The sequence below is a fragment of the Penicillium cinerascens genome, assembly GCF_028974065.1.
Source record: "Penicillium cinerascens strain IBT 15544 chromosome Unknown scaffold_4_segment0_segment0, whole genome shotgun sequence".
NCBI lineage: Eukaryota > Fungi > Ascomycota > Eurotiomycetes > Eurotiales > Aspergillaceae > Penicillium > Penicillium cinerascens.
This window is the reverse complement of record NW_026695297.1, coordinates 145258-173116: the sequence shown is the minus strand read 5'-3', so window position 1 is coordinate 173116 and position 27859 is coordinate 145258. Positions and strand designations below refer to the sequence as shown.

At 53.5% G+C, this 27859-nt stretch overlaps 12 protein-coding genes across 12 annotated transcripts; 4 read left to right on the top strand and 8 right to left on the bottom strand.

Moving 5' to 3' along the window:
• N7498_008002 (DENN (AEX-3) domain protein) lies at positions 1-2811 on the top strand (the record flags this gene model as incomplete). The annotated part of the gene is made up of 2 exons (XM_058455064.1): positions 1-381; positions 439-2811. The coding sequence occupies 2 exons, from the start codon at positions 1-3 to the stop codon at positions 2809-2811; spliced, it is 2754 nt and encodes a 917-aa protein (XP_058305052.1).
• Positions 2812-3455: 644 nt separating this feature from the next.
• Positions 3456-4621, bottom strand: N7498_008001 (SDR family NAD(P)-dependent oxidoreductase; the record flags this gene model as incomplete). The annotated part of the gene is made up of 4 exons (XM_058455063.1): positions 3456-3912; positions 3967-4297; positions 4363-4394; positions 4497-4621. 4 exons carry the CDS (start codon positions 4619-4621, stop codon positions 3456-3458), a joined length of 945 nt encoding a protein of 314 aa, XP_058305051.1.
• Positions 4622-5234: 613 nt separating this feature from the next.
• N7498_008000 (TBC domain-containing protein) lies at positions 5235-8435 on the top strand (the record flags this gene model as incomplete). Its single annotated transcript, XM_058455062.1, has 1 exon — positions 5235-8435. One exon carries the CDS (start codon positions 5235-5237, stop codon positions 8433-8435), a length of 3201 nt encoding a protein of 1066 aa, XP_058305050.1.
• Positions 8436-10228: 1793 nt separating this feature from the next.
• On the top strand, positions 10229-10752 carry N7498_007999 (uncharacterized protein; the record flags this gene model as incomplete). The annotated part of the gene is made up of 2 exons (XM_058455061.1): positions 10229-10428; positions 10488-10752. The coding sequence occupies 2 exons, from the start codon at positions 10229-10231 to the stop codon at positions 10750-10752; spliced, it is 465 nt and encodes a 154-aa protein (XP_058305049.1).
• A 1037-nt stretch (positions 10753-11789) lies between these two features.
• N7498_007998 (Zn(II)2Cys6 transcription factor) lies at positions 11790-13475 on the bottom strand (the record flags this gene model as incomplete). The annotated part of the gene is made up of 1 exon (XM_058455060.1): positions 11790-13475. One exon carries the CDS (start codon positions 13473-13475, stop codon positions 11790-11792), a length of 1686 nt encoding a protein of 561 aa, XP_058305048.1.
• Positions 13476-13792: 317 nt separating this feature from the next.
• N7498_007997 (dolichyl-diphosphooligosaccharide--protein glycosyltransferase subunit 4) lies at positions 13793-13963 on the top strand (the record flags this gene model as incomplete). The annotated part of the gene is made up of 1 exon (XM_058455059.1): positions 13793-13963. The coding sequence occupies one exon, from the start codon at positions 13793-13795 to the stop codon at positions 13961-13963; it is 171 nt and encodes a 56-aa protein (XP_058305047.1).
• A 388-nt stretch (positions 13964-14351) lies between these two features.
• On the bottom strand, positions 14352-14573 carry N7498_007996 (uncharacterized protein; the record flags this gene model as incomplete). The annotated part of the gene is made up of 1 exon (XM_058455058.1): positions 14352-14573. One exon carries the CDS (start codon positions 14571-14573, stop codon positions 14352-14354), a length of 222 nt encoding a protein of 73 aa, XP_058305046.1.
• A 115-nt stretch (positions 14574-14688) lies between these two features.
• Positions 14689-16992, bottom strand: N7498_007995 (putative C2H2 finger domain protein; the record flags this gene model as incomplete). The annotated part of the gene is made up of 1 exon (XM_058455057.1): positions 14689-16992. The coding sequence occupies one exon, from the start codon at positions 16990-16992 to the stop codon at positions 14689-14691; it is 2304 nt and encodes a 767-aa protein (XP_058305045.1).
• Positions 16993-18401: 1409 nt separating this feature from the next.
• Positions 18402-19237, bottom strand: N7498_007994 (uncharacterized protein; the record flags this gene model as incomplete). Its single annotated transcript, XM_058455056.1, has 3 exons — positions 18402-18760; positions 18829-19133; positions 19200-19237. 3 exons carry the CDS (start codon positions 19235-19237, stop codon positions 18402-18404), a joined length of 702 nt encoding a protein of 233 aa, XP_058305044.1.
• Positions 19238-19572: 335 nt separating this feature from the next.
• Positions 19573-22119, bottom strand: N7498_007993 (uncharacterized protein; the record flags this gene model as incomplete). Its single annotated transcript, XM_058455055.1, has 1 exon — positions 19573-22119. The coding sequence occupies one exon, from the start codon at positions 22117-22119 to the stop codon at positions 19573-19575; it is 2547 nt and encodes an 848-aa protein (XP_058305043.1).
• A 575-nt stretch (positions 22120-22694) lies between these two features.
• Positions 22695-23591, bottom strand: N7498_007992 (DUF1115 domain protein; the record flags this gene model as incomplete). Its single annotated transcript, XM_058455054.1, has 1 exon — positions 22695-23591. The coding sequence occupies one exon, from the start codon at positions 23589-23591 to the stop codon at positions 22695-22697; it is 897 nt and encodes a 298-aa protein (XP_058305042.1).
• Positions 23592-24064: 473 nt separating this feature from the next.
• On the bottom strand, positions 24065-27393 carry N7498_007991 (uncharacterized protein; the record flags this gene model as incomplete). Its single annotated transcript, XM_058455053.1, has 2 exons — positions 24065-27048; positions 27108-27393. 2 exons carry the CDS (start codon positions 27391-27393, stop codon positions 24065-24067), a joined length of 3270 nt encoding a protein of 1089 aa, XP_058305041.1.
• Positions 27394-27859: the final 466 nt, after the last annotated feature.

The window sequence follows — 27859 nt, the reverse complement described above, 5'->3', positions numbered from 1 at the left end:
ATGGGAGCGTCTCTGAGAGATCACGGGTCCTTCGTCCGGCCATCCACCAGGGACCGGCCTACGACTCGCGGCGAGGGGGAAAATTCGCTGGTCGTCCCCAGTCGCACGTCGTCCTTGCACTCTCGCATCACTCAACCCATTCCTTCTTCTCTTAGCATCAAGCCCCCTCAGCGGACTCCCAAAACTCTCACTCATGCTTACATGGTCTGCGGTGTCGGCCGTGAGCCTTCACAATGGGTCAAGGCTCCCGCACCCGACCAGGGAAAAATCGGCCACATGAAAGGTGCCGTTGGCCAGTTCTGGCTGCCAGAAATCCTGGGCAGCAGCCCCCGGTTAGAGCAGGACAACGAGATTGCAAGAGCCTTGCACTCGGCCATGAGGGTAAGCGCTGCAACCACGGTGGAAATGTAGCTGGAAATCTAATCAATTGATGTATAGGCTTGCTTCCCCCACGACGTTGAGATCTGCACCGGCAAGAGCCAACCTCACTGCGCCCACCACGCCTTTGTCCTCCAGCAGGACTCTTCTCACACTCTGTACGGTATCGCGCTGCGCGTTTGGTCCCGTGCCGATGAGAAGCGTGCCGAGACCATCCGTGAACTCCGCAAGAAGACCGAGCCCGACTTTTACGACAACCCCGACGAGACCTACTGGATTCCCTACTGCTTGAGTTTCCTCTCCAGGTATCCCCTGTACGACCTGCTGGGTGACTATCTTCGTGGCATGTGGATCCATTGGAACAAGGCCACCAACCTGTTCCACGCCGAGGAGGTCTCTCGCATCCTGAGCTTCCCGGCTCCCCGTCTGAATGACTTGGTCCGTATTGATATGAAGGATTATGCCCTTTGCTACCAGTTCCCTTCGTCACCCACCGGCTTCCAGAACTTCTCTATGTGGCCACTGTTCAACTGTTTGTCGATCCCTAACATCGTCGGTGTCACCGAGGCCGCCGTTTCGCCCACCCGACGCATCATCTTCGTCAGTCACTACCCAGCCATGCTGACCGTGGCCTCGGAGACCGTTCGATACTGCGTTCGAGTCTATGAATGGAGCGGTCTGTACGTTCCCGTGGTGCACGCTCGCCACGTGAAGGAGCTGGTCCAGGAGCCCGGACCCTACATCTTGGGTATCACTGCCGAGTGCCGCACTCTATTTAACGCTCCCTCTGACGCCCTTGTCGTTGACTTGGACCGCAACTTTGTCCTCACCTCTAGCCCTCCCAACGTCCTCAACCAGGGCCAGCGCACCAAGTTCATTAACCGCTTGACACAGGCTCTGAACGGTGATGTGTCGCCCTCCGGTGTCCCAGCCCACCTGCGGTCGGCCTACGCTGGTGGCAAGCTGATTCCTGCCGGTCAAATAATTGTCATGCGCGGCGAGGTCGAAAGTGTCCAGGAGCCCAACTGGTGGAACCAGGATGCCGTCATGAGTGTTATGGACCACGTTTGCGAGAAGCTGGGCCGCAACACCGGCATGAAGGCCATCTTCGGTGGCTCCGTCAAGAAGCCCCTGATGACGAAGGTCTCGATGCGTCATCTCAACGAGATCGTCCGCGAGCGCAACCAGTACTCTCGGGATGCCATGGAGGCGTGGCAGGACTTCATCAACCTCAAGGGACGTATGGACACCGAGCTCAGCAAGGTCACCAAACGCAACAACTTCCTTGTTGAGGAGCTCGAGACCTGGAAGCAGCAGTTCCTCAAGTTCCAGGCCTTTGCTGAGCAGCTCACCAAGGAGACCTCCGAACTTAAGGTCAAGATCGAGAACCACAAGCGCGAGAACCGCCGCCTCACCGGTCTTATTGACCAGCAGAAGGATGACGTTGCTCGTCTCACTCTCCGTCTTTCCGGCACCGAGAAGCAGCGTGACGATGCTCTCGAGGCCTTGGTCCTCCAGCAGGAGATTGCCGAGGAGCTGGAGCGCGAACGCAAGCGCAACCAGAAGGAGCTCTCTGCTCTCTCCCACACTAACTCGACACTCACTCGCCAGCGTGACGATGCTCAGCGTGTCGTTCTGCACCTGCGCAGCCTGATCAGCGGCCAAAGCCACCACATGGAGCACATTGTTCGCTCCATCGGTAGCACTTCGGAGATTACTGAGATGATCGAGCAGGGATACGAAGACGCCCCCGAAGAGTCTATCGAGGACAAGTCGGAGGTTGCAAAGGAGACATCGGGAAGCAAGAAGAGCACATCCAGCAAATCGGTAAATGATCAAAGCCCCGTGCTAGAACAGCACCTGCTGAACCTTGGCAAGGATCACAAGTCCGTTGCTCGTCTGAGCATGTCCGACGTCGCGGACCGTTACCTCCAAGACAAGACAGATGCTATTGCGGACATAATCCGCAGCATCAGTGACCAGTGCGCCGCCGCCGTCGAGGGTCTGCACCTCGCTCAGGATGCCGAGGATGAGGAGGCCGAGGCTTCCAAGGCCTCCACTAACCAGACCGACTCTCCTCGTCTGGGTTCCGAGTACGAGGGTCAGGATGGTCGCACCACCCGTGCCGCCAGTGAAGTGAGCGATGCCGACAACAACTCGCTGCACCCGGACAACCGCCACTCGAGCATCCCGCCCACCCCGGACCTGGTCCACAACCGCTCCAGCACATCCATGTCTATGGTCAGCAGCTCAACCTTCCCGGAACGTTCGAGCCAGCAGTACGGGCCCGGTGACATCCCCACCCGCATCGTGGAGGATGACGACGAGCATGCCCACGACTCCAGCGAGGACCAGCAGACCGAGACTGGCACTTTGTCCAAGCAAGCCAGTGAGGATCTCATGCGGCCCAACACCGCCCGTGTGATCTCGTAGTTTGCTTCCATCAGCCCTTCAAGGATGATTGCAACGCTTCACTGAGACGACACTCTGTTTCTTCTTCTTCCCTTTGGCGTAATCTTCCTCTCTTCTTTTCTTCTGACGCCGACAGCCTTTTGGTCCCGGCATCGTTTTGTTTCGCTTCGTCGTGTCGACTATTTTGATACACCCATTATATCCATCCGCCCATTCGAATCCCCACCTTCTTGTCTATTGATTTTGCGGCTTCTTTTTTTCTCCAACAGGTGTTTTTGTTTCTACCTAGGACTCTGTTACTATTTGTCGTGCCTTCTGGGATGGACGACACCCTTGTTGTCTACTTTCCGCTCCTTGTCGCGCGCCTTGACGTGAAAGTCTCGGTGTGAGCAAGGGCGCTACTCTGCACTCTTGTTCCTGCACCCAAAAAATTGGTAGCAGGCTTTCCTTATATTGTGCCACACCCCCTCCTTCCTTTTGTCCGCAGTCGTTGATCTGGACTCATTCGATTGCCTACGGGGATTCCACCCCTGCTGTATTTAAAAATGGACTCTGTAATTGTTTTACTTCCGTATCAACGGTATTTACATGTTACTTTCAGCGTAGATGGGCTCTGTTATGATGATTCGGACTATGTACACGTCACACTATGCAAGGCATCAAAATTATGCAAGCTTCCCGGGGACAACGGGGTGTCCAGCGCTCAAACCACCACAAACAGCCCAGGCCTGACCATTGACATAGCTGCTCTCATCACTCCCCAAGAACAAGGCCACGCGCGCAACCTCATCGGCAACAGCACCCCGTTGTGTCGGGTTCAACTGCCCGATCTTGCGCTGTGTGCCGCGTGCCCGAGCATGGTCGAAGACCGCCTGTGTCATGCCCGTCTCGATCAGACCCGGGCAGATGGCATTGATACGAATACCAGTGCCGGCCAGCTGATAAGAGCAGGTCTGGGCGATAGACACAACTGCCGCCTTAGATGCGGAGTAATCTGTGGAGCCGGCATTGGAGCGCAGTCCCGCCACTGATGCAGTGCAGATAATGGAGCCGCTGGGGTACGGCTTTGCTTCCGAGGTTACTTTCATTGCCGGGGCGGCATGCTTGGCTGCCAGGAAGACACTGTCGAATGTTTTAGTTTACGACATGCAATGAGAAATGAGACCCGAATCTTACCCCAAAGCATTGGTCCTCATAGTCTTCATAAAGCCATCACCATCAATGTCGGTGAACATCTTCGGCTGGCCCACAATGCCGGCATTGGCAAAAAATATGTCCAGTCGCCCATACTTGGCCATCGCTTCGTCGATAACAGCCACTAGGGCCTTTTCATCGGCGGCATCAAATTGCCGCACATGCACATCCACGCCTGGGTACAGGGACTCAATCTCGCGTTTGTGTGTTGCCAGGTGTGAGTCGACATAGTCGCAGATATAGACGGCCTTCGCGCCGTTATGAGCGAATTGGTGAGCGCTGGCTCGGCCAATTCCATTGGGAGAGTTGGCTCCTATATTATATCGATATTAGTGTTCTATTTTTATAGTAACTCGTGGGGAACTCTGTAGAGCTTACCGGTGACAATTACCACCTTGTCCTTTGTCCGACTATACCGAGGTTAGCTTTGACAGAGTCGTAGAGAGGATATTTCAATAATGTATGTTGCTTTTATATAACATCACAGATGAGCGAGACTGGGTACCACTTACGGGCCTACAGAGTCTGAGGCAATATGACGAATCTTGGGAATATCCTCAAAGGTTCCCTCGTCGGGGATGCCCTCGACCAGCTGTTTGCTGAGGGCTTGGAGACGCTGCCGTGCTGTAGCAGACATAATGAGCATAGGAGGACCCTCGGATTGATTTAAGAAGAGGTATAGATTTGCTAGACGTTCAGCTTGGAAGGTGATCAAGGAAAATTTAACAAGAGTTGGACCGAACAAGCAGGGAGCAGCTCGTCGGGATCTTCCCCACTCAATCGGTAACTTTTGCGGAGAGCCGAGGCTGGAGTCAGGTGACCTGACCCTGAAAGGTCACATGACTGGAGAGCTCATTAATCACGTGATACATCATCACGTCATGTGCCATAGCTTGTTTTGGATGTGAAGTCTTAGCTTGAGTTATCTTCGATCCTTTTAGTGCCCCGTTGTGAGCCTGAGATTCCTCCAGGCCACTTGGACAGATTCCTTCACTGTGCCGTTGACCTTTGACGTTGCCGCCGATCTCCCTTCATTCCCAAGATCCACACAAATCGTCTAGGATTGCCAAGGACACGCGACAAAGGGAAGAAAAGGTACGTCTGCAAGGATCGCTCCTTTCTCCGCCAATCCTCATTCGAATTTTCTCGAAGACCTACGTCGAAGACCTACGTCTGCCAGAGGAAGGAAGCATTCATGAAGTCCGCAACTACCCATTCCGACGTCTATGCCATCCACAAGTCGTTGAGTCATGGCCGAGCCCGATCCTCATATCCAGCGACGGTCCTCCTCCCAGGCCTCCTCCGCATCCAGCAGGAGCCAAAAGGCTAAAACACTTCGCATCAAAGCCCAGAAACGAAACTCGGCTTCCTCCAATGCGACCACCGATCTCACATCGTTCCCTTCGCTTTCCCCGCCCGATAATGCCCCCACGTTGACACAAGGCTTGACGAGTACGTTGATGACAGAAAATGGTGCGGAAGGGGCTCCCGACGTTGGCCGTGGGCGCAAAACCACCTTGGCGAAGCTTACCACGGGCGTGTCACATAATTCTGGCCGAGCCGCCCTATTCGAGGACTCGGCCCCCATACGCGATATTCCGGGGGCCCTGCACTTGGCAGATGATGCTCACATCGAGCGTTTAATCTCGAGTACCGGGCCCGTGAAGATTGTCAGGCAATATGCGCGGGATCTGGCTCAGCGGGATGCTGAAATCTCAGCTCTTCGTCACCGTGCCGATGCAAGGGAGCGGGAGCTCAAGCGGATGCTTCGAGAAGTATCCATATCGAATCAGGATATCGAGCGTCGCCTATACCAACTGGAGAACCATCCAGAGGATGGGGCCTCGGACGCAGACAGCAGCCACAGTGGTGAAAATTCCACGGGTCTGAATGGACTCATGTCTCAGGCCATGGCTGATGCAGTTGGTGCGCAACCTGATGGAGAGAACTCAGACTTGCAGGCGACTATTCGTGCTCAGCGATTGGAAACTGACGCTCGCGTTGGAGGGTCAAGCACTGACTCAAGCAACAATCGAAAGCGGACGGGGTCACTTCGCGGCTGGGGGGATTATCTCTTTGGTGGCTCGGCCAATGCGAGCCGGAAGACCAGCCGTGCCAGCAGCATCATGAGTGATATGCAAGGGATTGACGAGGAAGGCGCTGAGCGCCCTCGATTGCCCAGTAACCCTTCTGTCCGTCGCAAGGCTCTCGATGACCAGCTGTTCCAGCCCCCGGGCATATCTGCGCGTGAAGCGAATCGCATCACCGGTGGCTCTACAAATGGCGATGATTCAAGTATACATTCACGCAAATCCTCGCGCTCGCTTGGGTCTTGGACTGTCAAATTATTTGCCGGTAACGCACAAACGCCAAGAGATGCGAGCGACTCCGAGGCCAGGAGCATCAAGTCCGACATCCCGGACAAAACAACCAACCAGCTGGGTGCTTCGAAGGGCGGGATGTCCGCCATTGCTGCATTGAAGAGGATCAACGGGAACACCACGGTTCCAACAGGACGTCCCGCCAGCGGGAGCATTGGTACGGTCAGAATAAATCCCCCGGCCGCGCGAAGGAATGCAGCAGGGAGTGTATCACAAGGCACGGCCCCCGAGACTACAGACCGAAGCGCGACCAACCTTGGCCCCGTGGAGATGGATGCCATTTTGCCTGTCGAGTCTCGACCTCCAACTCTGACTCCAATATACAATAACTCACAGGCCGGCGAGTTCCTTACGGATCGATTTGGGTTCATCTATGATCAGCGTCGAAAGAGGCGACAGAGGGAAGCTGCCTCTGGAAAGCCGACCCGACATCGTTTGAGCATTGCCGAGACTCTTGGAAACCTTCGAAGCGATGCCTCGGACGTGGAAGATAATCAAGCCGATCCTCAAAAGGCACCTGAGACCCCGGTGTCTCCTCCTGGTTCCCCCGACGACCCTGAAAGTGGCGCTGTCAGCCTCCGCCGCTGGCAGGACTATCTCAGGATTCCATCTCGTCCAACAGAGCTTCTTTCGCATACACCATCTGCGGCCCCGATTATTTCTCTGACCACTGCAGGAGATAATCGCCCCAATAGCTCGTCTCTCTCGACGGATAAGGGTCTCTCTGTCGGTTCGAGCGCACAGCCATCGGCAACCACATCGGCCATCACCGCAGACCGCCCTGAATTCTCTGGAGGAATCATGGAAGAGCCTGTTGCCATATCGGCCAAAGCCAATCTAGCCGAAGTCGAACCAGTAAAGCTACTACTGGAGCAGCTAACTGATCTCCACGATACGCTGCAACGTGATCGTACGGTCCGATGGAACGAGTTCCTTCGCAAGGTGCGCGCAGAGCGCAGGAAAGAGGGTGAAGCTGCAGCGGCAGCGTCCTCGGACCGATCCCTCACTGCGGTTGACACGCCTGAAGCAACTCTCGCTGACGGCGAGGTCATCGGCATTGCTGGCCTGGGCAATAAAGGCAAGGTTGGCCGTAACAAGTGGCGAGAATTCCGGTCACTTGTTCTCGGCGGTATCCCAGTTGCTCTCCGCGCCAAGGTGTGGTCTGAGTGTAGTGGTGCATCTGCGATGCGCATTCCGGGATACTATGATGAGCTCGTGCGAGGAGTTGGTGGAACTGAACCTGATTCTTCGGTTATCGCGCAGATTGACATGGACATCCGTCGCACCCTTACCGACAATGTGTTCTTCCGCAAAGGCCCCGGCGTTGATAAACTCAGAGAGGTCCTTTTGGCGTATTCGCGCCGTAACGAGGAAGTGGGATACTGCCAGGGCATGAACCTCATTGCAGCCTCACTTTTGCTCATCATGCCGACGGCCGAGGATGCATTTTGGATTTTGACCTCCATGATTGAGATCATCCTGCCTCAACATTACTATGACCATGGACTCCTTGCGTCTCGTGCCGACCAGACAGTACTGCGCCAGTACATCTCAGAGCTTCTTCCAAAGCTGTCAGCACACCTTGAAGATCTCGGTGTGGAACTGGAGGCCCTTACGTTCCAATGGTTCCTTTCGGTGTTTACGGACTGCCTCTCTGCGGAAGCTCTATACCGAGTATGGGATGTGGTACTGTGCCTCAACGTCACCAGTGCGGTATCCAATGGCCCAGGCCCGACCGTCTCGTCTGCCTCCAGCGTGAAGGATGGCAGTGACAAGGCGACCCCATCCTCTGAAGACGGTGCGTCCGGCAGTGGAGGCGGAAGCACGTTCCTTTTCCAAGTTGCTCTGGCCCTGCTCAAGCTCAATGAGCCGCAACTGCTCACGACGTGTTCCACCCCGGCCGCCCTTTATACGTACATCAACCACCAGATGACCAATCATGCCATTAGCATCGATGGCTTGATCCAAGCCAGCGAGGCACTGCGCAATATGGTTCGCCGCGAAGACGTCGTCTCTCGCCGAGCCGTCGCCCTCCAAGAAATGCGAGAATTCAGCGGCAGGCATCACTAGATCTCGACTGGTCTGATGCCTACGGGCCATTATTGGAAACGTGTTTTTTTTTTACCTCTTTCCCTGTTCTTTCCTTTTCTTTCTGCATTAGATCTTGACGATGTTAACATGACGAGCATTGGGCAAGGAGTTTTGACTATTTTGATTCCCTACCGCCATTCATTCATTGGGGGCTATTCCTTATGATTTTCCGTCAGCCAGGCATTTTATTTGGCTTTCTCTGTTGGCCACCGTTTCTTATATTCAGCATTTTGAGATACCCCTGGCTCTTACGCGGAATCGTTAGACTTCAAATGAATAGCATCGTTCATCCGTCATATGTTCTACGTTCCGTTATACGATCTCCTTGGTAGTTGACCCGGTGGAGACGCCGTCCGGAACGGCTATCAGACGGACGGCCGTTCGATCGTTATGTTTCCCCGTGGATTCACTCGAGTCCATGTTGAAACATAGGGAGAAAACGCCAAGAACTTGCACGCTGAGAATTAAATCCCCCGGGAGAAAACTAGTTTGAAAATAGCCCTGTGCTCGTCCCTTCAGCATTTGTGACTGGGATCCACGTAGGGCGGGGCTTGTTCCGAAATTGATATGGACGTCCCGGGTGAGTGCGTGGATCGATGGGGTGTGTCGCCCTCGCATAAATGGGCAGCTTACATATTCGCTTATAAGCGATATTGCGAACTGTAGATATTTTCAATTGCCCGGCGTAAACACATTCTTCACGGGCTCCGGGTGGAAGCAATTTCCAGGGCTCGGACAAGTCGCCGAACCTTGATCCACTCGACCAAACCCGATGCGTGCAGATAAGGCTGAGTATACTGTATTCGAGGTATAGGCAATGGCGATGATTGAATGTTACTGATTTGTGTTTATCGACCACTGGATATCCCGAGTGGACGTCAGGTATGGTATCTAGGCACCTAGTAGCAAGGCGGCGTCCACAACCTCGTCATCTCTTCCTTTCCCTTTTGGTCTTTCTCCAAATGAGACTGATCACCCACTATGGCTCCTTTGTCGAGAGAAGAGCCCGGCAACGCTTCCAAATTCCAGATCGCACGTAATCATACAAGCCCTTCAAGCCCTAGAGAGGCGGTCATGTTGACGGCAACAAAAGACTCACACCAAAATAGAGCAGGAAAACAGGCACACTATCTGCCATATGAGATTATATCGGTCCTGCTGGTTCATGCGCGAGAATTCCCAGCGATTTCCGATACGAGCAGGTCTCTCACCTGGTCGGGGTCATCAGCCCTAAAATATCCCATACGAAGCGGCAAGTCTGGAGAGTGATTGAACACTGCATTCAATCACGAGCTGACCATGGGCAAACGACTCGGCTCTGACAGGGATCTGCTCCAGGGATCATCGCATTTCGAGCCAGCACCAAATCAGTGGAGAATGGGAGGCCTGACTGCGTCAGCCACAGCCGCATCTCAAAATAGATTCTTCACAACACGACCTGTCTCACAACGTGGGAGGCCCGACGACCGTGGGGAATGAGGCGAGCTCGTCACGGCGTCCCAATATTGCACTTTGCTTTGCGGCCGCTCAGCCTCAAACGCTGTCGCGTACCGCATACAACGTGACTATTCCAAGACATGTCTAGCTTCAATCGCCTTGCAATGTCTGATGCAATAACCGCACGCCTCATGGAGAGTGACGTTTCCTATCAGAGTGTCGAGGTATAAATAATGTGTTTCTTCTCGCCACTTCGACCCACCCAGCAACATTCTGAATCCACCACAGCTACAATCCCGAGATCCCCGTCGATTCAACCGTATCGTATCCGCAAAATGAAGTCTATCATTTCCCTTGTTGTCCTGGCTGCCAGTTCCGCCCTCGCTGCTCCTGCCAATGTCATCCGCAGTAATTTTATCCAGATCGGTGATTTCTGGGCTCGTGCCGGGCCCACCTCCCCCGGTGCAAGCATGCACTTCACTCTGACCGATCCAAACTATCCCGACGACACCCCCACCGACTGCAATCTGATCTGGTAGGGTAAACACTTCTGCGTGACAGCTTCAAAAGCTAATCGTCGCTTGTGTGGTCTAGGACCTATGGACAGCTGCCCAACGAGAATGCACGATGTAACAACGGCGAGTACTCTATCAAGTTTCCCCAAGGTGCTCCCGACTTCAACCTTTTCACGCTGGAATTGGAAAGGGTTTCTGGTTCGATCCCTGAAGATGGTCATGTTTTGCTGAGTTCCAATGCCAACGGAATGGCCCCGGGGACCAAGTGGATTTGCGTGAACAACCCCGAGCCGCACGTCGAGATCAGCTGCTCTTACCAAGGCGTCCTTGAAATGCAGGTCTAGGCGAGTTCCTGTTGCGCATATGGTGTCAAGACGGAGGATGCCTTGTATACCGAGTTGTTTGCTCATATATCCCGCAATTACAAGAACTGCGAATATTCATACATCGCTGGTCCGTTCCCAACGATAGCTCAACGTCACCCGTCGTAGCACGCTGAGCTATTCAGTTCCCGAAGCCGCATAAATCCAAAGTCAACGAGTAAGCCATGACAACTCCATCTACTGGACTATCCTCCTTGATTGCCGGCTGTTCGTGACTAGACCATTTATGCCAGTGAACTTGTCCGTTCTGGATGCGACTAACTGTAGAATGAAGAGTAGGGAGCCGAGATCCGCAGTGAATTCTGTTACAGGATGCCAGCAACAATCAGTAGTGATTATGGTGAGTTAGAGCCAGTGGAGCGTGACGAAAACATTCAACATGGAAAAGAGAGGAAGAAGAGAGGAAACTGCAAATTATAACTAGTTTACTTAGGTCGTGGTTGATAGTTGCATTCACAAAGCTACCCGAATACAGAAGAACCGGATTCAAAAATATAGTGGCAAGTATAGGTTATCCGACGGACGCTCCCGGGCCTATTCAAGGTCCCGGGGCCCTTGCGTTTGTTTGCCTTCTGCAGCCAAAATGCATAGGGGCTCGTAGCCCAACATCCTAGAGGTCGAGAGGTCGAGAGGCGTCGGCTTGCAGAAAGCAGGAATCCAGACCGATGAACAACCCATCGCCCATCTGAGACCGAGCGTGACATAAATGTGCCCGTCAGCAATGGTGATAAGCTCGAGTCCAGTGGCTTTCGACTCCGCCCCTTTGCCCATTTTCTGGTGAATTTCAGTATATGGCCCATTTTGGCTATATCCTTGACAGCGGCAGCTTGGAAGATTCGAGCATCTGGATTGAAACGATCCTGGAGACAGGTCCCATTCACCCCCGAGGTTTGCAACCCCCCTTCCTGACGTATTTCACGACGTCCAAAGCGTATGCGAGAATATACATGATGCAATAATGTCATCCGAAGGACTGCATCTCCACTTCATTATCTCCTTCAGCTGGGACCCTCCTGAACCCAGAATGTCAGATCGAGCGGGTCCATAGTCGGGCGCACTCCGATGTCGAGTACATCGCGCGAGACGGCTTTGATCTGTCGCATGATCGACTGCGAGATGGCCCACGTACGGCCAAGTGACCTGAAGACGCCGATGGTCAGACCAATGCGTTCGCGGCTTGGATCAGGCATGGAGCCCGCTTTGACGGAACAGGCTGCCAGCTGGACAATAGAGCTGAGTGTGAGAGCACAGATGAAGAATGGTGTGTGCCTCTCGACTGGCAAGCGTATGGCAGCTAGCGAAGACAGCTCACTAGCCGCCTTCACGGCCTTCATGGCATGGGCGTGGTGAGAAAAAACCGGTACACTAATGGGTCCATGATGGCCACAGATGACGTCTGACGCGACTGCGGGCGACGAGAGAAGATCAGAACGGGGAAAGTTCAGATAGATGGAAGCACCGTTCACGATCATAGTTGCCTGGAACATGACCTCGTCGACCGAGCCGTCCGGACGCAGCAGTTCCGCCTTGGATTCTGGAAGATGGTGGAACCAGCTGGCGATGCGCGCGTCAATAGCTTCGACGTGGTCCTGCTGACCCTCCACCATCTCCTGTGTTGCGACCACTCGACCCAGGATGCGCACGGCCTCAATCCGATAAGTGTACGAGGAAAAATCGCGCTCCTCGTCCACGAATACGCGCTGGTCAAATTGCGCGATAGTCGGCGGAAGTGGTGGCGTCAATCCATCCTGGTAGATGCGCTCTTCGCAAGGAAGGGGCACGACGGGCGGTACCAGGTTAGTGCGGTAGACACGTTGCACTCCAAGAGCTGTTAACATTCCCTCGACCACGAAAAGTTCCCACCAGCTCCGACGCAGACATTCAGCACGAATGGGATCGCCGTTGCTGGCGGTTTCGGCATAAGTCGCCTCGTGCATACCGAGGTCGAATGCCAGGTCCACTGCGCTGGCCAAGCACTCCCCCGCTTCGCGACGCTCATTACGCGAATGTAACACGATGGACAGCAGAAGGAGGGCCTGCACCTTCTCGACCGAGGGTGCTTGGTCTCGAACTGCCGCGACAATCATGGGTCGATACGTTTCACTGGAGGCGGCGGGGGTGAAGTGCGAGCCGATGAACTTCATCACCTGCTCCAAGTAATGCGGGAAATGGGCGCGATAGAGGAATCGCAGTGGAGGTAGGATCGGATGAGCCGAGTGGAAGTATGTATAGTAGATATCGAGCAGATACCCATCCCCGCCGACCGACGAGGAAGAATCCGGGGTCAGTGGGCCGGTAGTTGGCCGGGAAGAGGGCGCCATTGTCAAAGACATATCATTCAATCCGGGACTCACAGACCCGGAGGATGACAGGGGCATGGTGGGCGTATAGTGGAAGCCGCTTTGCAGGTTCCAGTCCGTGGGGATATCGACCAGGCCTACGGCGGGATCAAGAGGTAACTGGTCCGGGGAGTCCGGTTCAGCGCGGCGTTTCTTCGACGGACCCTTATAGCCTCTGCGTGACTTGGTATAGTTGCAGTCGGAGCCCGTGAGGAGACATCGGCTGCAGACCGGGGTTTTCCCATCACACTTGAGGTGCTTGTGGCGGCACAAGAGGCAGGCCAGTAGAGAGGGACCTACGAGTTTCGCGGACCCGGGAGCGGAGGGGGCCTGCGGTTCGGTCATGGCGAAGGCTGCAAGTGCATGGAGAGAAAGCGATCGGAAAAGAGGGAACCGGGGGGAGTTGCGAGAGAAGCGGGGGGGCCCGAGAGGGAGAGACAAGGATGGCCCCAGCCGCGGACGCTAAGAAGGTGACACGTCCCGTTTGTCCACCTCGACCCTCAACCTTCCACCTTCCATCTTCCACATTCATCTCCCTGCTCAACTCTCCTGCGGTACCACTCCACCTTTCTACCGTTTTGCGCCCTGTGTCGCATTGACACGTCTACTCTCATCCCGTCCTAGATTCGGGCCAATTGCTCCACCTCCATCACATCTCCACCATGATCTCCGACGGCGACCTCTACCGCCTGGCCATCTTCCTGGGCTCCTGCGCCATGATGATGATTGTCCTCTATCACTTCCTCGATGTCAACGCCCGCGACGACGAGACCGCGGACGACACGAAATCTACGAAGCAATCCAGGACCACTGCCCAGCCCGCGACGTCATAAGGGTGCCTTAGCTGGCCCGTTACGGGGAAGACATCAAGATGCAGGTCATACACGAAGCTGTGGAAAGACGGACAGGACTCCAAATCTCAGCTCAATCGGTCTACGCGGAGGAAAGTGGGACTACAAGCATGTACAATACCCGCTCGATGGTCAGAACGGCCTTCGGGCAGAGTGCCAATTGGCTTCTTCTTTTTTTTTTTTTTCTTTTGGCTGCAGTTGCAATTCATTCACATTGTTCCATGAAAAATATTCCGCAAAGTTGCTCGGAAATCGAATGATACTCCTTCCCATGCAAAATAATACATTGCCCAGAACGCCGATTGCCTTCGAACTAAATAGTGCAGTCATGGGGTATCACAAAGTCATGAGATCATGATGGACGTTTCAATCAAGGGTTGTTGGAGATGGTAATCGCCATCTCCATGTCTTGCACCAAGGGCTGCATGGCCGGGTGACAGAGGCCCCGGTCGCTCACATCCGTCTCGACTCCGGTTTCTTCTTTCCAGTGGCTGCCCCCTTCTCGGAATTTCTCCGCCTTTTGCTTGTGGTTATAAGCGCCGTGAACGCGACTGAAGGTGTCGATCATGTTTTCGTTGGCTGGTAGGGTCATGGTTTCCGGGCGAGGATTCCGCAAAGAGAGCTGGAAGCCGGGTGGTTTAGGTTGGTTCTTCGCTAAACACAGCGATCCCATTAGACAACTCTCTTACAAATGTAAACCAGTGAAGTCACAGATGTGAATCCCGCGCAGAAATATCAATTGTAGCCAGATCGTTCTCACCAGATACAGGTACCACTGGACCGTCTCCAAGAGTCCAGCCCACTTTTTCGATATGCTGCTTGGTGACATGCTCCCACATGTCTGCTGCAGCCCGCGGAGTTCGATCGGCACATTCTTTCCAGCCACAGTGGAGGTTGTGCGGGATATGGATCTTAAGGACATGGCTCTGAAGCGCCTGCAGGTTGTGGAGTTCTGCCAGGCAGTCGATCCACTTGCAATGATAAATCGGATAGGGGACTGTAGGCTCACGCTGAATGGCCACCTCCACGTTATGGGTAGCTTCAGCAGTCTTCTTGGGCCGGCCTACCTGGCCCTTCTTGCGTGGGGGCATCCTGTGAGGGCTCGGTGGGATTACCACCTGGACTTGCGTGTGAGGCGAGTGTTGCCGGGACCGCGATGGCTCTTTAGACCACGATGACTCCGAAGCCCGCCTCAGGCCGGAGCTAGATGGTGTTTGTGGTTGAATTGGCCGTGCCGGTGCCGGTGCCGGTGCTGGAGCTGGAGATAACTTCGGACCAAGCGGTAACTCTGCCGTGGGCTGTAGCACTGGCGTGGGTGTGGTGATTGGTGCGGATGAAGGTTTCGATGTGGACGGCCTCGTAAAGACCGGAAGCGGGGCCGGATACGGGAATTGGGCCGAAGGTGAGGGGGGAGGTGGTGACTGAGAAGGTGGTCGAAGAGCGGGGCGTGCGAAAGCAGTAGCGGGAGCGGGAGAAGGCGGAAATTGAGATTGCCAAGCTTGATAAGAAGGAGGCACAAATGGTGGCACACCGAGATCTTTGGAGGGACGCGACTCGACACGCGCGGGCGAGCGGTGAATCGCTGTGTCACGTGATGACACGGGGTCAATCAGATCCCAGCGGATCGATTCCAAGTCCGAGGCGATATTGATGGATGGTATGTTCTGACTTAGAATCTCTAAGTGATGGTTCAAAATAGGCTCAGTAGGGTGCTTGTCCGCATTTATCAACACATCTCGTGCGATGGTGGCAGGATCGTAAGACTCTTTAAGAGCTGCATCTCTGACATCAATCGGCTGGACAAGACCGCATCGCGTTTTCAAGTGCGCTGGAGAGGGAGACCGATGGACGTATCGTGAGAACTTGGATGCGCCATTTGGAGGATTTACCGCATGCCTGGAGCCATCCTGGAGTCGCTGTATTTTAGCAGACGGGGGCCGTATATCACCGACATATGCACCGAACGGAGGCTCTCTGGCTTGATTCGCCGACGCATACCCGGCTCCAGAAGCTCTTGACGAAGGTGGCGCTATAGAGGCCATAGACAGCTGAGAACCAGCATTCCTTGAGCTTGAAACTTGGGGCTGCCAATGTAGTTGACCTGGTGCATTAGGCGCCTTCCAACCTCCTGGCCCTTGAACTGCTCCGCTTGCTGCTTCCGGGGAATCAGATGTATCAGGAGGGATTTCTGTCGGCAGTAGCCCGTTTGCCCATCTCTCTCGGGGATTTTGAGGGAGAACTTCCTGTCCGTAATTGACAGACCTTGCGTGTTTCCACTGCGGTGGTGCAATTAGAGGAGAATGAGGTATAAACGCCGGGGGCTGTTCGCTAGTTGTCGGATTGAATGTATTGAAAGGGTACATACTCCACGGTGGACCATTTTGTTGTGGTGGGAAGGGAGCAGAGGCGGACGATGAACCCGACGCAAAGGTACTGGCTATGGTGGCCATAGCGGGATTTTTGGATGGTGGCAGATTTTGAGGAGATCTTGCAGGATGCGAGTGAGACGAATCCGTTATGAAATTTCGGTCGTCGGGCACCTGGCTGGATGTAGATGAGAATTGAAACTGAGGTGCTTGCTGATTTATTGACGTGGTCATTCCCTGGTCTGGGGTTGGCCGAGAAGGCTTCGGCGGCTGCTTGTGGGTTCGGCGGGAAGTATTGGACGGATAGGAGGACGCATTGGTAGTAGGTTGCCTCGCATACTGCTGGACCCAATAATATGGAGGGGACTGCTGTCCAGATGGCCTCTGGCCTTGCTGCCTTTGATTTCCTTGAGATCGCGGGGCATCCGGTGATGCTTGCTGGCCCCAGTATGCTGGATGGGTCTGCTGCCCTCGCAATAACTCTTGTTGATAGGGAGAGACGTGTTCCGTAATGATAAAGCTCTGGTTTGAATTCTGATTCGAATTGCTGTCCACTTCCCCCTGTGAAGATGACCGCGAAGCCTCAATTCCAGCACGCATCGCCTGCTGCCGGCGCAAGTGCGCTGCGTTCGCAGCCTGTGCCATGAGTGCAGCTTGGGCAAAGTCTGGATGCTCAAAAAGTACTCTCTGGATCCTGACTGCTCATATGCTTTTTACACGTTCACGACGGGTATGAAGCTGTGTGGCCAGTTATTGAAATCACGATTGGCCATTTCGAGGATGAAAGCGCACGCTAAGAGGCCATGGCTGGAGGTGGACGAGGTAGGTAGATTCGAGGGAAGCGGTGCTGCGCACACTACCAAGCCCGGACAGGCGATATGGCACAGGACCTATACAGATTCAAGATCCAAGGTCCAAGAGAGCTTTGAGTATCGCGCGACGGATCAAACCGCATCGTGGGCCCGCCAATTACCGTCGACCAGTGACTATACGCACGTGACGTGGAGCACGTGATTCACAGCTTAAAAAGAAACTGTTCTCTCCGTTGTCACCCCAGGCTTTAGCTTGAGTCAAGCCCAAGCCCAAGCCTCGACAACAAGCACAGAACCTCAAGGGTGATGAGACAGAAGTCGGAATAGTGGTATTTCTCGCTACACTCTCGTTGCAGTGACCGTGGTGGGGAGAACTTAATGTGCGTTCCTCCTGCTACGCTCAGGACATTGCAACGAGATGGAAAACAAGAATCATCCTTTCTTTACGGCTGCCTCTTTACGGGACTCTTAATCTCCTTTGCGACTCGCATTAGGAGCAACTGTCGACAGCTGCAGCTCAATTTCCACCACGTTTCATCCTGCTCACCTCCATGCCTAATCCATTCTTCATGTTCACTCAAGCTGCATCATAGCGAGGCCTTTATCGTTGCCTAAATCTTCTCAATCTTGAAATTCGCCAAAATATCTCCTCGTCAATCCCGTTTCGACGGACCCATGGTTGGAGAGGTAAACGAATGGCGTAGAAAAGACACAAAATCAACTGGTCATCGACCAACTGGTTTTGTCTCGCTTGCAGACCGACACTGATACCTGAGGTTGTGGGTTTGATAGTGAGGTACACACTTTCCTAGCTGTCTAGTACTAGTCTCTGCAAGATAGATAACGCTGTGAATCTGGGAATGGACCTCTAGGTAACTAATACAACTCGTCCATGGACGTTTCATATTGACATTATCCAATCAATTAGAAAAAGCCTACAGCTCTTAAAAGCCTCAGACGATGCTCCAAAGTTGCCTAGTGACACAGTGGTATTGTTCGTATTGTATATATTCCGGGTTGCATGTGAGAACCAAACACAAATGACTGGACTTAATGTACACAAGAGAAAATCGTGCGAAGAATGCAGTAAATCAAACATCAAACCCCAGGAAGAACCGTCGTATCATACTTCATCAAGGCCGGGAAATCAATCAAAAGAGAAAGGAAAGACATAGGGTCACGCTCGCTGAAAAGTTGAATCTGCAATATATGGAAATCGACCCCTGATCACGTTCACGGGCTTCATGCCGACTTGTGTCCGACACAACTCGACCACGCCGGGAGTCCGCAGCCCATGCCGATGAACAGATACAGCAGGAAGATAACCACGACGCCGAGTAGAACCATTAGCTTGATGTTTTTCCACCACATCCGCCGCCGCAGACCACGGCTCCGGATACGGAAATCGTGCGCGCTCCCGCCCAGACGGTCCGTTTTATCTACCAACAGATCGATCCGCTCGCCACGTTCAAGCACCCGCTCAATGTTCTCGGTCATGATGTCGCGGACGCTGTCGATCTCGCGCCGTGCCGTGGCTAGTGAGTCGGCTGGCGGGGCGGTGTTGTATGTCTGGAGCAAGCTGCGTAGCTCTCCGTTGAAGGCTGCACAACCGTAGGCGGGCAAGGTGGAAAAGTCCGTACTGGAGGGGGGTAGTTGGCGAGGAATTTACGCTTCATCTCCAGCAAGTAGGCGAATGGAATGCGGCGGCCTTGCTCAGCGGATGCGACCACGAGATAGCTGAGCGGGGCATGGCTACTGGTCTCGGTGCGACCATTTTGGTCGTCGGCCGAGTCGCCTGTCGGAGAGTCGGCGATGTAGTGAACGAACAGTCGTTCATGGGTGTAAGTCAATTTCTGGGGCTTATCGTGGGTGATTTTGGGGAGGATGATGGACGCGATGGATGAGGCAGAGGTCGAAGAGGTGCCCGGAGATGAATGTTCGGCTAAGATAGTGGTGCGATGGGCAATGCAGGAGCTGGTGGTATTCAGTGTGTTAGTGCTGCCCTGACGCTCGAGTCTCCTTGGGGTGGGTGTCACTCACTAGAGGAGGGAGTTGGAAGCCTTCGATGAGGAAGCCATGGCCGATGTCCGCAGATGTGAGAGCAGAGACACTTCAGATATTCAGGTTCTAAACAACGAAGAGCCGAGCCGAGCGTTCACGAGCAAGTGGATGAGAAGTTGCGTAGCTACCGGTTTGGGGGTGGATCCCCGCTTAGTCACGGCATCAGGTCGTGCCGGGATATTCATCTACTTGCGTCCTTCTCTGCTTCTTACTACTACTACTCTACTTCATCTCGATTTGAAGAAAGTCCTCAACTTCTAAGCTCATCGTATTCAGATATCTGCATCTCATAAGTCATTAAAGAAGAAAAAACCCAAACTCCTTTTGATCTGGGGGATCTTGGCTATCTCCTTCAAACTAGCTCGAATTCCCCATCGTCGAGGCCCTCGTCGCTATCGGGATGTTCCATTTCAATATCGTCCGAAAGCCTGGGAGATTCCATGACCACAGTGCTGGCGCCGTCACTGCGATCATCCAAGTCCAGTTCCTCTTCAGTGGACTGGATCGACGGTACCGAACTCTCGTCACTGAAAACCGACTCAGCGGGCTTGTGACCGGTTCCCTCATCTTTCTTTTGAATTGGTGCAATATCAGCAGAGTCGACTGACATGAGATCGGAGATGTGAGAGAAAGTAGCGTGGTGTGAGGCACCATGGATGGTGCTCATAGAATCGCTCGGACCGATCTCGCTGAAAGAGTCATCGGTCGAGGCGCCGCTGCCGGTACGAACCATAGGACCGGGTGCAGAGAACCCACCGATGTCCATGACAGGAATGTCGGGATCTGTAAAAACACCCCCGGTCTCGTCGTCATTACCACCTGCCCACAGAGGCAAGAATTGGTATTGATTGTCTCCCAAGCAGGCCAGAGTGTCGGTTGCGTCGAGCGATATGGCGTGTGCATCGTAAGGGTAAATCAGCTTTCGTGCATAGTTGCTCACATAATGCGAGACCTGGGCGAAGAAAACGTGAAGGTCGAATATTTTGTCATCGGCATTCGTCGAAGTAGAAAGCATTTCCAATCTCATCTCCTCGATGATTGAGTCGAATTTGTCGTCTATTTCATCTGACAAGGAAGTGGTGGGATTCTTCCGCGACGGAGCAGGTCTGAATGGAAGAGAAGTATTGACATCGATATCTGTGAGGGCGTTGCTGCCAGGAGTCGGTCTGAATGGGAGAGAAGTGCTGGCATCGGCGAAAGGAAGGGGCCAAGGGCGGTTCAGGCTAGAGCTCCACCGATTCCTCTGGTTCGCGAGTTGAGCGGCCACAGCTGCCTTGGCCCGGGAACTGACGATGCGGTTGAAATCATCCACGCGTTGACCGAGCCACGTATGTGAAATGCAGCGAAGCCGGGCAGATTCTTGGCCCCGAAAAGCGAGAAGACCGCTGCCAACTTCTGCAATTGAAGCATGATCGTTTGTGCTGTAGGGTTCACTCGATGCAAAGTTCAGGGCCAGCAGCTCCATCCAGAACTTCCTCCCAATAATCCGGTGAAGAAGGTCGCGGTTCCGGAACGCGATGAAGTATGGGTCGGGACCTCCCTTTGGCACAGCATCGGAGGGTCGCCAGGGGTCTTTGACTGAATCCAGGGCTCTGTAGATCTTGTGCCGAATGTAGTCTCTCAGCGTGACAATTAACTGAAGGACCATATTTTTGTCGGTAGAATTGTGCCGGATGTGCTGCGTGAGTTTCCTGAACTCCACGATATCCGCCAGCCACGTCATTTCTACCCCGGCCAGATGCAAGAAGTGGCCGATAACATCTTCCGCAAAGCTCTTGCTGGCATACTCGATGCGCTGCACCTCTGTGTCATCCAAGCGGTCAGAAACACGGCTGCGAGCAAAGTGTTTCTCCCATGCCCTCAGCGGGCGCAGTCGACCAGATCGGATCAGATATAAAAGGGCCTCGTCTCCAACCAAGCCAACAAATGCATTGCGACAGAGGGTGTGCGACCTAATCCCACAGGCCACTCGATATGCAATCTCCGGGTGAATCTCGATGAACCGCGTATTATTCGCCATGTAGAACCAGGAGCTGATCAAATCGCCCACGGCGGGAACCGTTGCAACATCGAAGAGCTTGGCCACTGCGAAAAATGTCCACAGCTTACAAGGAGTGTCGAGAGTGACATTTAGCCCCTCCAAAACGTGCAAGATCTGCTCGATGCCATCACGGTGGCGATTGGCTGAGTATTCGACTGGGAGGCCAGCCCGCTGCCGGGTGTGAGGAAGCTCACGCTCCTCCTTCTCCTCCACCACCTCCTCCTCCTCATTCTCATTCTCACTCTCTTGCTCATCCTGGAATCCATGATCTTCTTCCGTTGGCAAGTTATCCCATCCAGCTGGAACAACGACCTCTTCCACCGTCTCATTTTCGTCATTTCCCCCAACACACTGAATGGGCAGATCCCATATGCTCCTGGAACTTGCCCAAGTCCTAATTCCCATCGGGCAGGACACCTCAGTCATTGAGAGGATGGCATCCTCTTCTAGCATGGGGGGTGTCAGATCTAAGACGTATTTGATGCCATCAGGAAGTTTGTATGGAAAGCCACGCTGCTTTCTTACTCGGTTCTGCTGTCGCAGACCTAGACGGCGTTGAAAATAAGTTGAGCCCGTCACTAGAAGCTTATCACTGTGGACGCGATGAATGGCTGTGGGCCTCGGTAGGCTCTGAGCCCCGTGTTCCGGCGCAGGATCAATGTAGACCAGAGTGTCCCCATCGGGGAAGAGAAGAAGCGGTAGCGCCATCGTTTTATTCGGCTTCTGAAGGTTAGGTTGATAGAGGTCAAAGTGAACACCTTGATGAACAGAGGGAGCTGAGGTGGGAGGTTGTGCGATCGAGGTTTCATCTAGCAGCTCGGGGCCGGATGTAGGAGATGGGTGAGAATCCGAAGCCATGATAAATAGTCAAGCCCTGAATATCACGGGGATGGTAAAAGAAACAGGTGAGTCCCAAAAAGATTGATTCCCCATGAGGCGTGAGGGGCAAGGCTGAGCAAATGAGGCTCAACTGTTGATTACTGCGGGTTCAATCGTGCAAATCAACGCTGCCTGTATGATGCGGCCAATCACGGGTGCGCGCAGCCACATCTTTGGCATGACCCAGTTGAGTCATGTCGACCGTGCGAGAGATGATTTGTACAGTATGCATGGGAGAATTTTGTGGGCAGATACAAACTACAGTAGACAACCCCCCACTGTGGATCGGTGGGGCTTTGCATGGCGTCTTTACTTCCCCGAATAGCGGCCACTATTTCAGACGAGTGCAAGATAATGGTAATATCATACATTGGTCTTATCTTCAATGGTACTAGCAACACCGACACGGTGAATATTATTACTGGTGAGGCGCAGATGATAAACATAGGAAATGTCTGATTTGTTTTTTTGGCGCCGAGCTGGAGTTTATAAAGCAAAGTCACCCCAGGAAGATGACTATCAAATGCCTACTTACCTGGGGAACCTATCACAGGCTAAAAGATTACATTTTCAAATGCCTCGTGTAAGCCTTTTGCTCCCAACCACGCCTCCAATGCCTGCATATCCCCTCGATTGGCCCGCTGTCCGCCTCTTTCCCCTAGCGAATCTGTGATTTCCTCCATTCCCGAAAACACCCTCCGAATACTCTCTGTCTCTCGAAACCTCTCGCTGACCTTTTTCTGATGACTGGGGATATCTCCCCACGAATGTGTTTTGATGAAGCTCATATAGGCATCGATATCCGTCGATGCGCCTTCGAGACATAAGACACCCGGCTTTCCCGCTAACACGAAGCCCGTCAGCGAATACCCCGGTGCAAGGTTGACCATGTCGTCTCTCTTTTTACGGGTTGATAGAGAGGGAAAATAAAACCAGACTCTCACGAGCGGCCCTCTGGAACATTCCTCTGAAGTCGCGGTTTGTGACTGTAAATGCTTATCTTGCAGAAAGCGGCTAGCTTCTTCTTGGATGTATTCAAATGCCTCTAGAGCATCATGTTGCGGTATTAAGGGGGCAAGTCTAGCCAGCTCGGCTTTGGACATCCAGTCCGGCTGTCGAAGCGAGTAGCCTAATGGCGGTGGCTGGTCACAGCCTCGTTCCGAATCCTCACGTTGTAGGGGAATGGAAACATTGACTTGAATTGTTTTGTCTCCGTCTGTAATAGGTAGACAGACGACGAGGGATATACTTTGGGGGATCCATTCTGGTATCCCGGAAGGCGTGGAGGTCGGGTCCTGGCACCAGTCCCGGAGTCTCTCGACGCACTGCGTTGTTGATTCAGGGATTTCCAGCTCGCCCGGTGATGGGAACATCGCCGTTAGAAGATCAATTGCGGACAATTGGGACTCCATGATGTCCGCCGGTAGAATGGATAGATTTTTTGAGGCCATTCCGGTTTGGGGGGTTTTGATGGTGACAGAATGGGCGAGCTGGCGAAAGATAGAATGAGCGATCGTTCCCAAACGAAAGATGTAGGATATCTCAGGATTCATGAATCCGGGCAACCAATTTCAGATTGCGAATGTCGGTTTCTTTTTGAGGTGGACACCCGAAATTAGCTCGGAGGGATCCAAAAAATCACACTAATTTTGGGTTTGTGTTGGTGGGTACAAAGCGGCGAGGGGTGCGCACCAAAATGGAAATCGCGGGATAGCTTCACGACGAGGACGTGATTCGGGGATCGCTTTGACACCTTTCTTGCAATGCCCAGGGAGATTGAAAAAAGATAAACTGGTGTTATTCAGGCGATCCAAAGAGCCAGTCTCCTATGGTCATGGTATTCTGCAGAAACACAAGATGAATCCGCCGTAAGACAAATGCCGCTCGCGATACATATACAAGGCAAATCGAATGTACAAATGGTTTACGCTTCCTCGTCGGGTTTCCCGTCGCGCCCGGGTCCACTCGCCTCCGAGTTAGGCCTGCGCTTTTTCAAATCTTTCTTCTCCCCTCGCTTCTTCTTTTCCTTTTCGCGTCCGACTGCTCGAAGCTGATCGGGCCGGCTGTGACTGCGGCTGCGACTGGACCCACCACGTGCGAGATCTTTGACTTCCTTGATCACCTCACGGAAGCCTTCTTCAATGTTGTTCATACGAGCCAGAACTAACTTGCTCAGCATGTCTTGATTAGGCACATCTCGGTGGAGACCCCCGGTGGCGAGTGCTATCTGAGTATTGAAGCTGCCTGGGATGGCGCCCCCAAAGCCACCGGCCACTGCTCGATTATCTCCCAGATCAGATCCTAGATCAAAGAGCAGAGAGCGCTGTCGTCGTGCAGAAGGACGATCAGAGAGATAGTCCATCTCCGGAACAGACATTGGGTTCAAGCCGACGGAGGTATTGCGAGCCAGGATCGCATTCAACATATGCTTCCTCATCGTACCTTGATCTACAGATGCAGACACAGGAGCGGGAAGCTCATCCTCGGAAGAGTCGTCGTTTGGTCGTGGAGGGGTGGTTCGGCCCTCCGTTCCTTCATTCAGGGAGCCGATTGGATTGTAGAGCATGGTAATGCCGGAGGCATTTCGGGCATGCTTGGGCCGGCGTGTGGGGCTGCCACGGCGTGACACTCGCGCAGTGGATGGTCGAGAGCTGTAAAACTTGGGGGTGGTCTTTTCGATGCTTTCAATATGGTTGTCGTCAACAATGGATTCTTTATCAGACTGTTTGCCATGCGAGTCTGCATCGTCACTGGTAAGCTCGTCATCGCCCTCCATATCTGTATGCTGGGAGAGTTGCCGAGTGCGAGTAGGCGAGATCGGTTCGCGACGAGGTCGGAACGCGGGGCTAACAATATGACTGACTCGATCTTCGGGATTTGATGCCACCGAACGAGTAGTTTCGGTGAAGATGCGTCCATGCGCAGTCAATGTCTTTCGGTACGGGAGCCGAGGTCGACGCGGCGGCATCTCCAGCACGGCTGAATCTTGGTCGTCGGGGGTATGAGCCGGACCAGAGCCGATCTCCTGCATCCAATCTTTGATCACGTTGTTTGTCTGGCACTTATGAGGGCTGCTAGGCCGCTCGCGCATGCCCTCGTCTCCAAACGGCCTTCGGAATACTTCCTCTAATGCCTGGTCTTTTTGGTATGTCGCAACGGATGGCTCTCGCACCAGACGGTGTACCCTCGAGCTAAACCCACGAAGACGAGTGGGTCGCCAGTTTTGTGGGTGGACTGATGCTTCCTCACGGGTCGTGTTTTCGACCAGATTCATCGGCTCAACTACTCGGGCAGAGAGAAATGTCTTTTCGTAGAAACAGATGGTGAATAGGATTGGTAAATGGGTGATTTTGATTATCGTCCGGTTGAGTTTGACGAATTGGCGGAACGGTATCGCGGATCGCAGAGGTGTAACAAGCCAAGCGATGATGTTTGCCGGGGCCACGTAGGAGAAGAGGGCATCGGATTTGACCATGGAGATTGTATTGACGGCAAACAAGAATTGGTGCTCTTGGTTGGCATTCTGAACAATTCTCATGAAGGAGTTGGTCAGGACCGTGATCAGTATAGTCACTACCACGAAGTGACATATAAAAAGGAAGACCGTCAAAATTATCTTGCCCACGAAGTTGTACTCTTCCCACATTGCCCAGGCAGTGGGCGTAAAACCCATGAGCAACTGGAACAAAGCGTAGGCCACCGTTTTCGGGGAGTTATCATTTCCAAAGGACAAGAAGGCAACGAAGAAGCCGCTGCATGCAATCACGATCAGCACGAATACCGCGATCAGGTCCGACGCCATAATGCGAAACGCAATCAGCAGTTGCGAAAAATAGCGGTAGTGGTCAAGAATCGAAAAGAGGCGCGGAAATAGGAGTACTGCATTGGCAGCCAGGATGTCGTATGCTTGGTCGGCCAACTCACGGTTTCGCGGATATGTCAAGAAGGCTCCGTAGATCCGCAGGCAGTAGTAACAGAAGAGCAGTAACAATATCCCCAAGTCAAAAAGATTCCAAAAGCTCATGAGATAGAGGCTGAATCCCTGCTCATTGAACCCGACAATCTCGTCCAGCATGAATCCTGCACTCCAGAACCAGAATACTATCTCGAGGGATGTGATCGACCGGCTGCGTTGTTCCAGAACCGCCAAGAAGAGTCCTAGTAGCACCGCGAAAGATAATGTCGAGAGAAATTGTCGATAGCGCGGAACTCGCAACCGGGAGAGCTTGAACAATGATGCGTCGCGGGGGTTGTACAGAGTCACGGAGCGCCGGAGCGCCGCACTTCCAGGGACGGGTACCTGGTTTCCATTCTGATCGGCCGATGTCCCATATTCCAGCTCGCCAGCGGGATTTCTGTTAACCCGCCGATGTAGGTGATCGGCGGCAGAATGGAAGATGATGGTGCCCGCCCAAATGGCCTCCAATTGCTGCACAACCACCGGATGGGCTAGGAATCGTTTGGCCTGGGCACGAATAGCCACCTCCAGACACGATACGCGGGCCGAGCCTGCCAATCGCTTTCCCTGGGGGCCAGATGACCATACAGTTGTGGGATCCTGGCCCTGGAGAGGGAAGAACTCATATGACAAGGCGTCGACCAATTCTCTGGTTGTGTATTCCCGCAATAACTTGATAGCAAGCAGCTCGCTCACCATCGCCCTGGTCTGGCTAGCACCGCTGTTTCCGGGATTAAGTTGTATTTCTTTTTCGAACTGCAGGCAATTGGCCATCAAAGCATAGAGGGTGGCTCGTGAAAAGTGTGCCGACATTATTTTTTGCTGGATCGGCTTGACGAGGAACTGGGACACCTGCGGCGAACGCAGTTGGTCCCAGGTCAAAGTCGTCTCACAGCGAGAGGCGATGAGGGGACGAATGGCGTGGGTGATATCGTACACGGGTAAAGCATCTGTAACGATTATTTGTTAATCACCTGTTATAGTCCAATTTTATTGGATCCTACGGTACCCAAATGCGAGGCAGAAAACATGGGAAGAAGAGGGGTTGACTCGACTGGCCCATCGTCCTCCTCGTCCTCTTCCCCCACCCAGTCCTCATCCATTCCCTCGTCGATCTCTTCCAGCTCTGGCGCGTCGTCTTCGCTGCTGTGGTCGGCATTCGGATTGCGTCGCAGACCGCGTTGCGCGGCCGCTCGAAACCATGGAGAGGTATCACTGGGTGTGAAAGGGGAGGAAAAGGGAGTCTGATCAATGCGACCCCGCCGGCCTTTTGGACGAAGCAAAGAGGCCAGCATTGTAGAAAGCGAGAAATTCACGTGGGTTTCTGCATGACCGAGGTACCGTAGGGAGAGGTTTTGTTTCACCGCATTGGAGGGGTGACAGAAATATAAACAAGAGGCCGAGGGGCTGGGCACGACGAATCCGGGGTAGCACGGAGTATGAGTGAAAGAAATCGACCCGGTAAGGCAGCGCGAGCGCGATTAAACACGCGAGTCGGAGCTATCGCAGATCTGGAGGCGATCGGAGCTCCACACGTCATTGCGCAGCCTGTCAGGTGCAGGTGACCGTACATTCCTCCTCTTTCAGGTTTAACACAAACTATACTTGCAAGTAACTGCAAGAAGCTGCAAATGACTGGTTTTTGCTTTCCCCTCATTCCTAGTGGCACCAAATACCATGGCGACGGGATAATGGACGTTACAGTAATAGGTTGCAAATAGCAGATATCTCTAACACAGGGAATGCATACTTGAAATATCC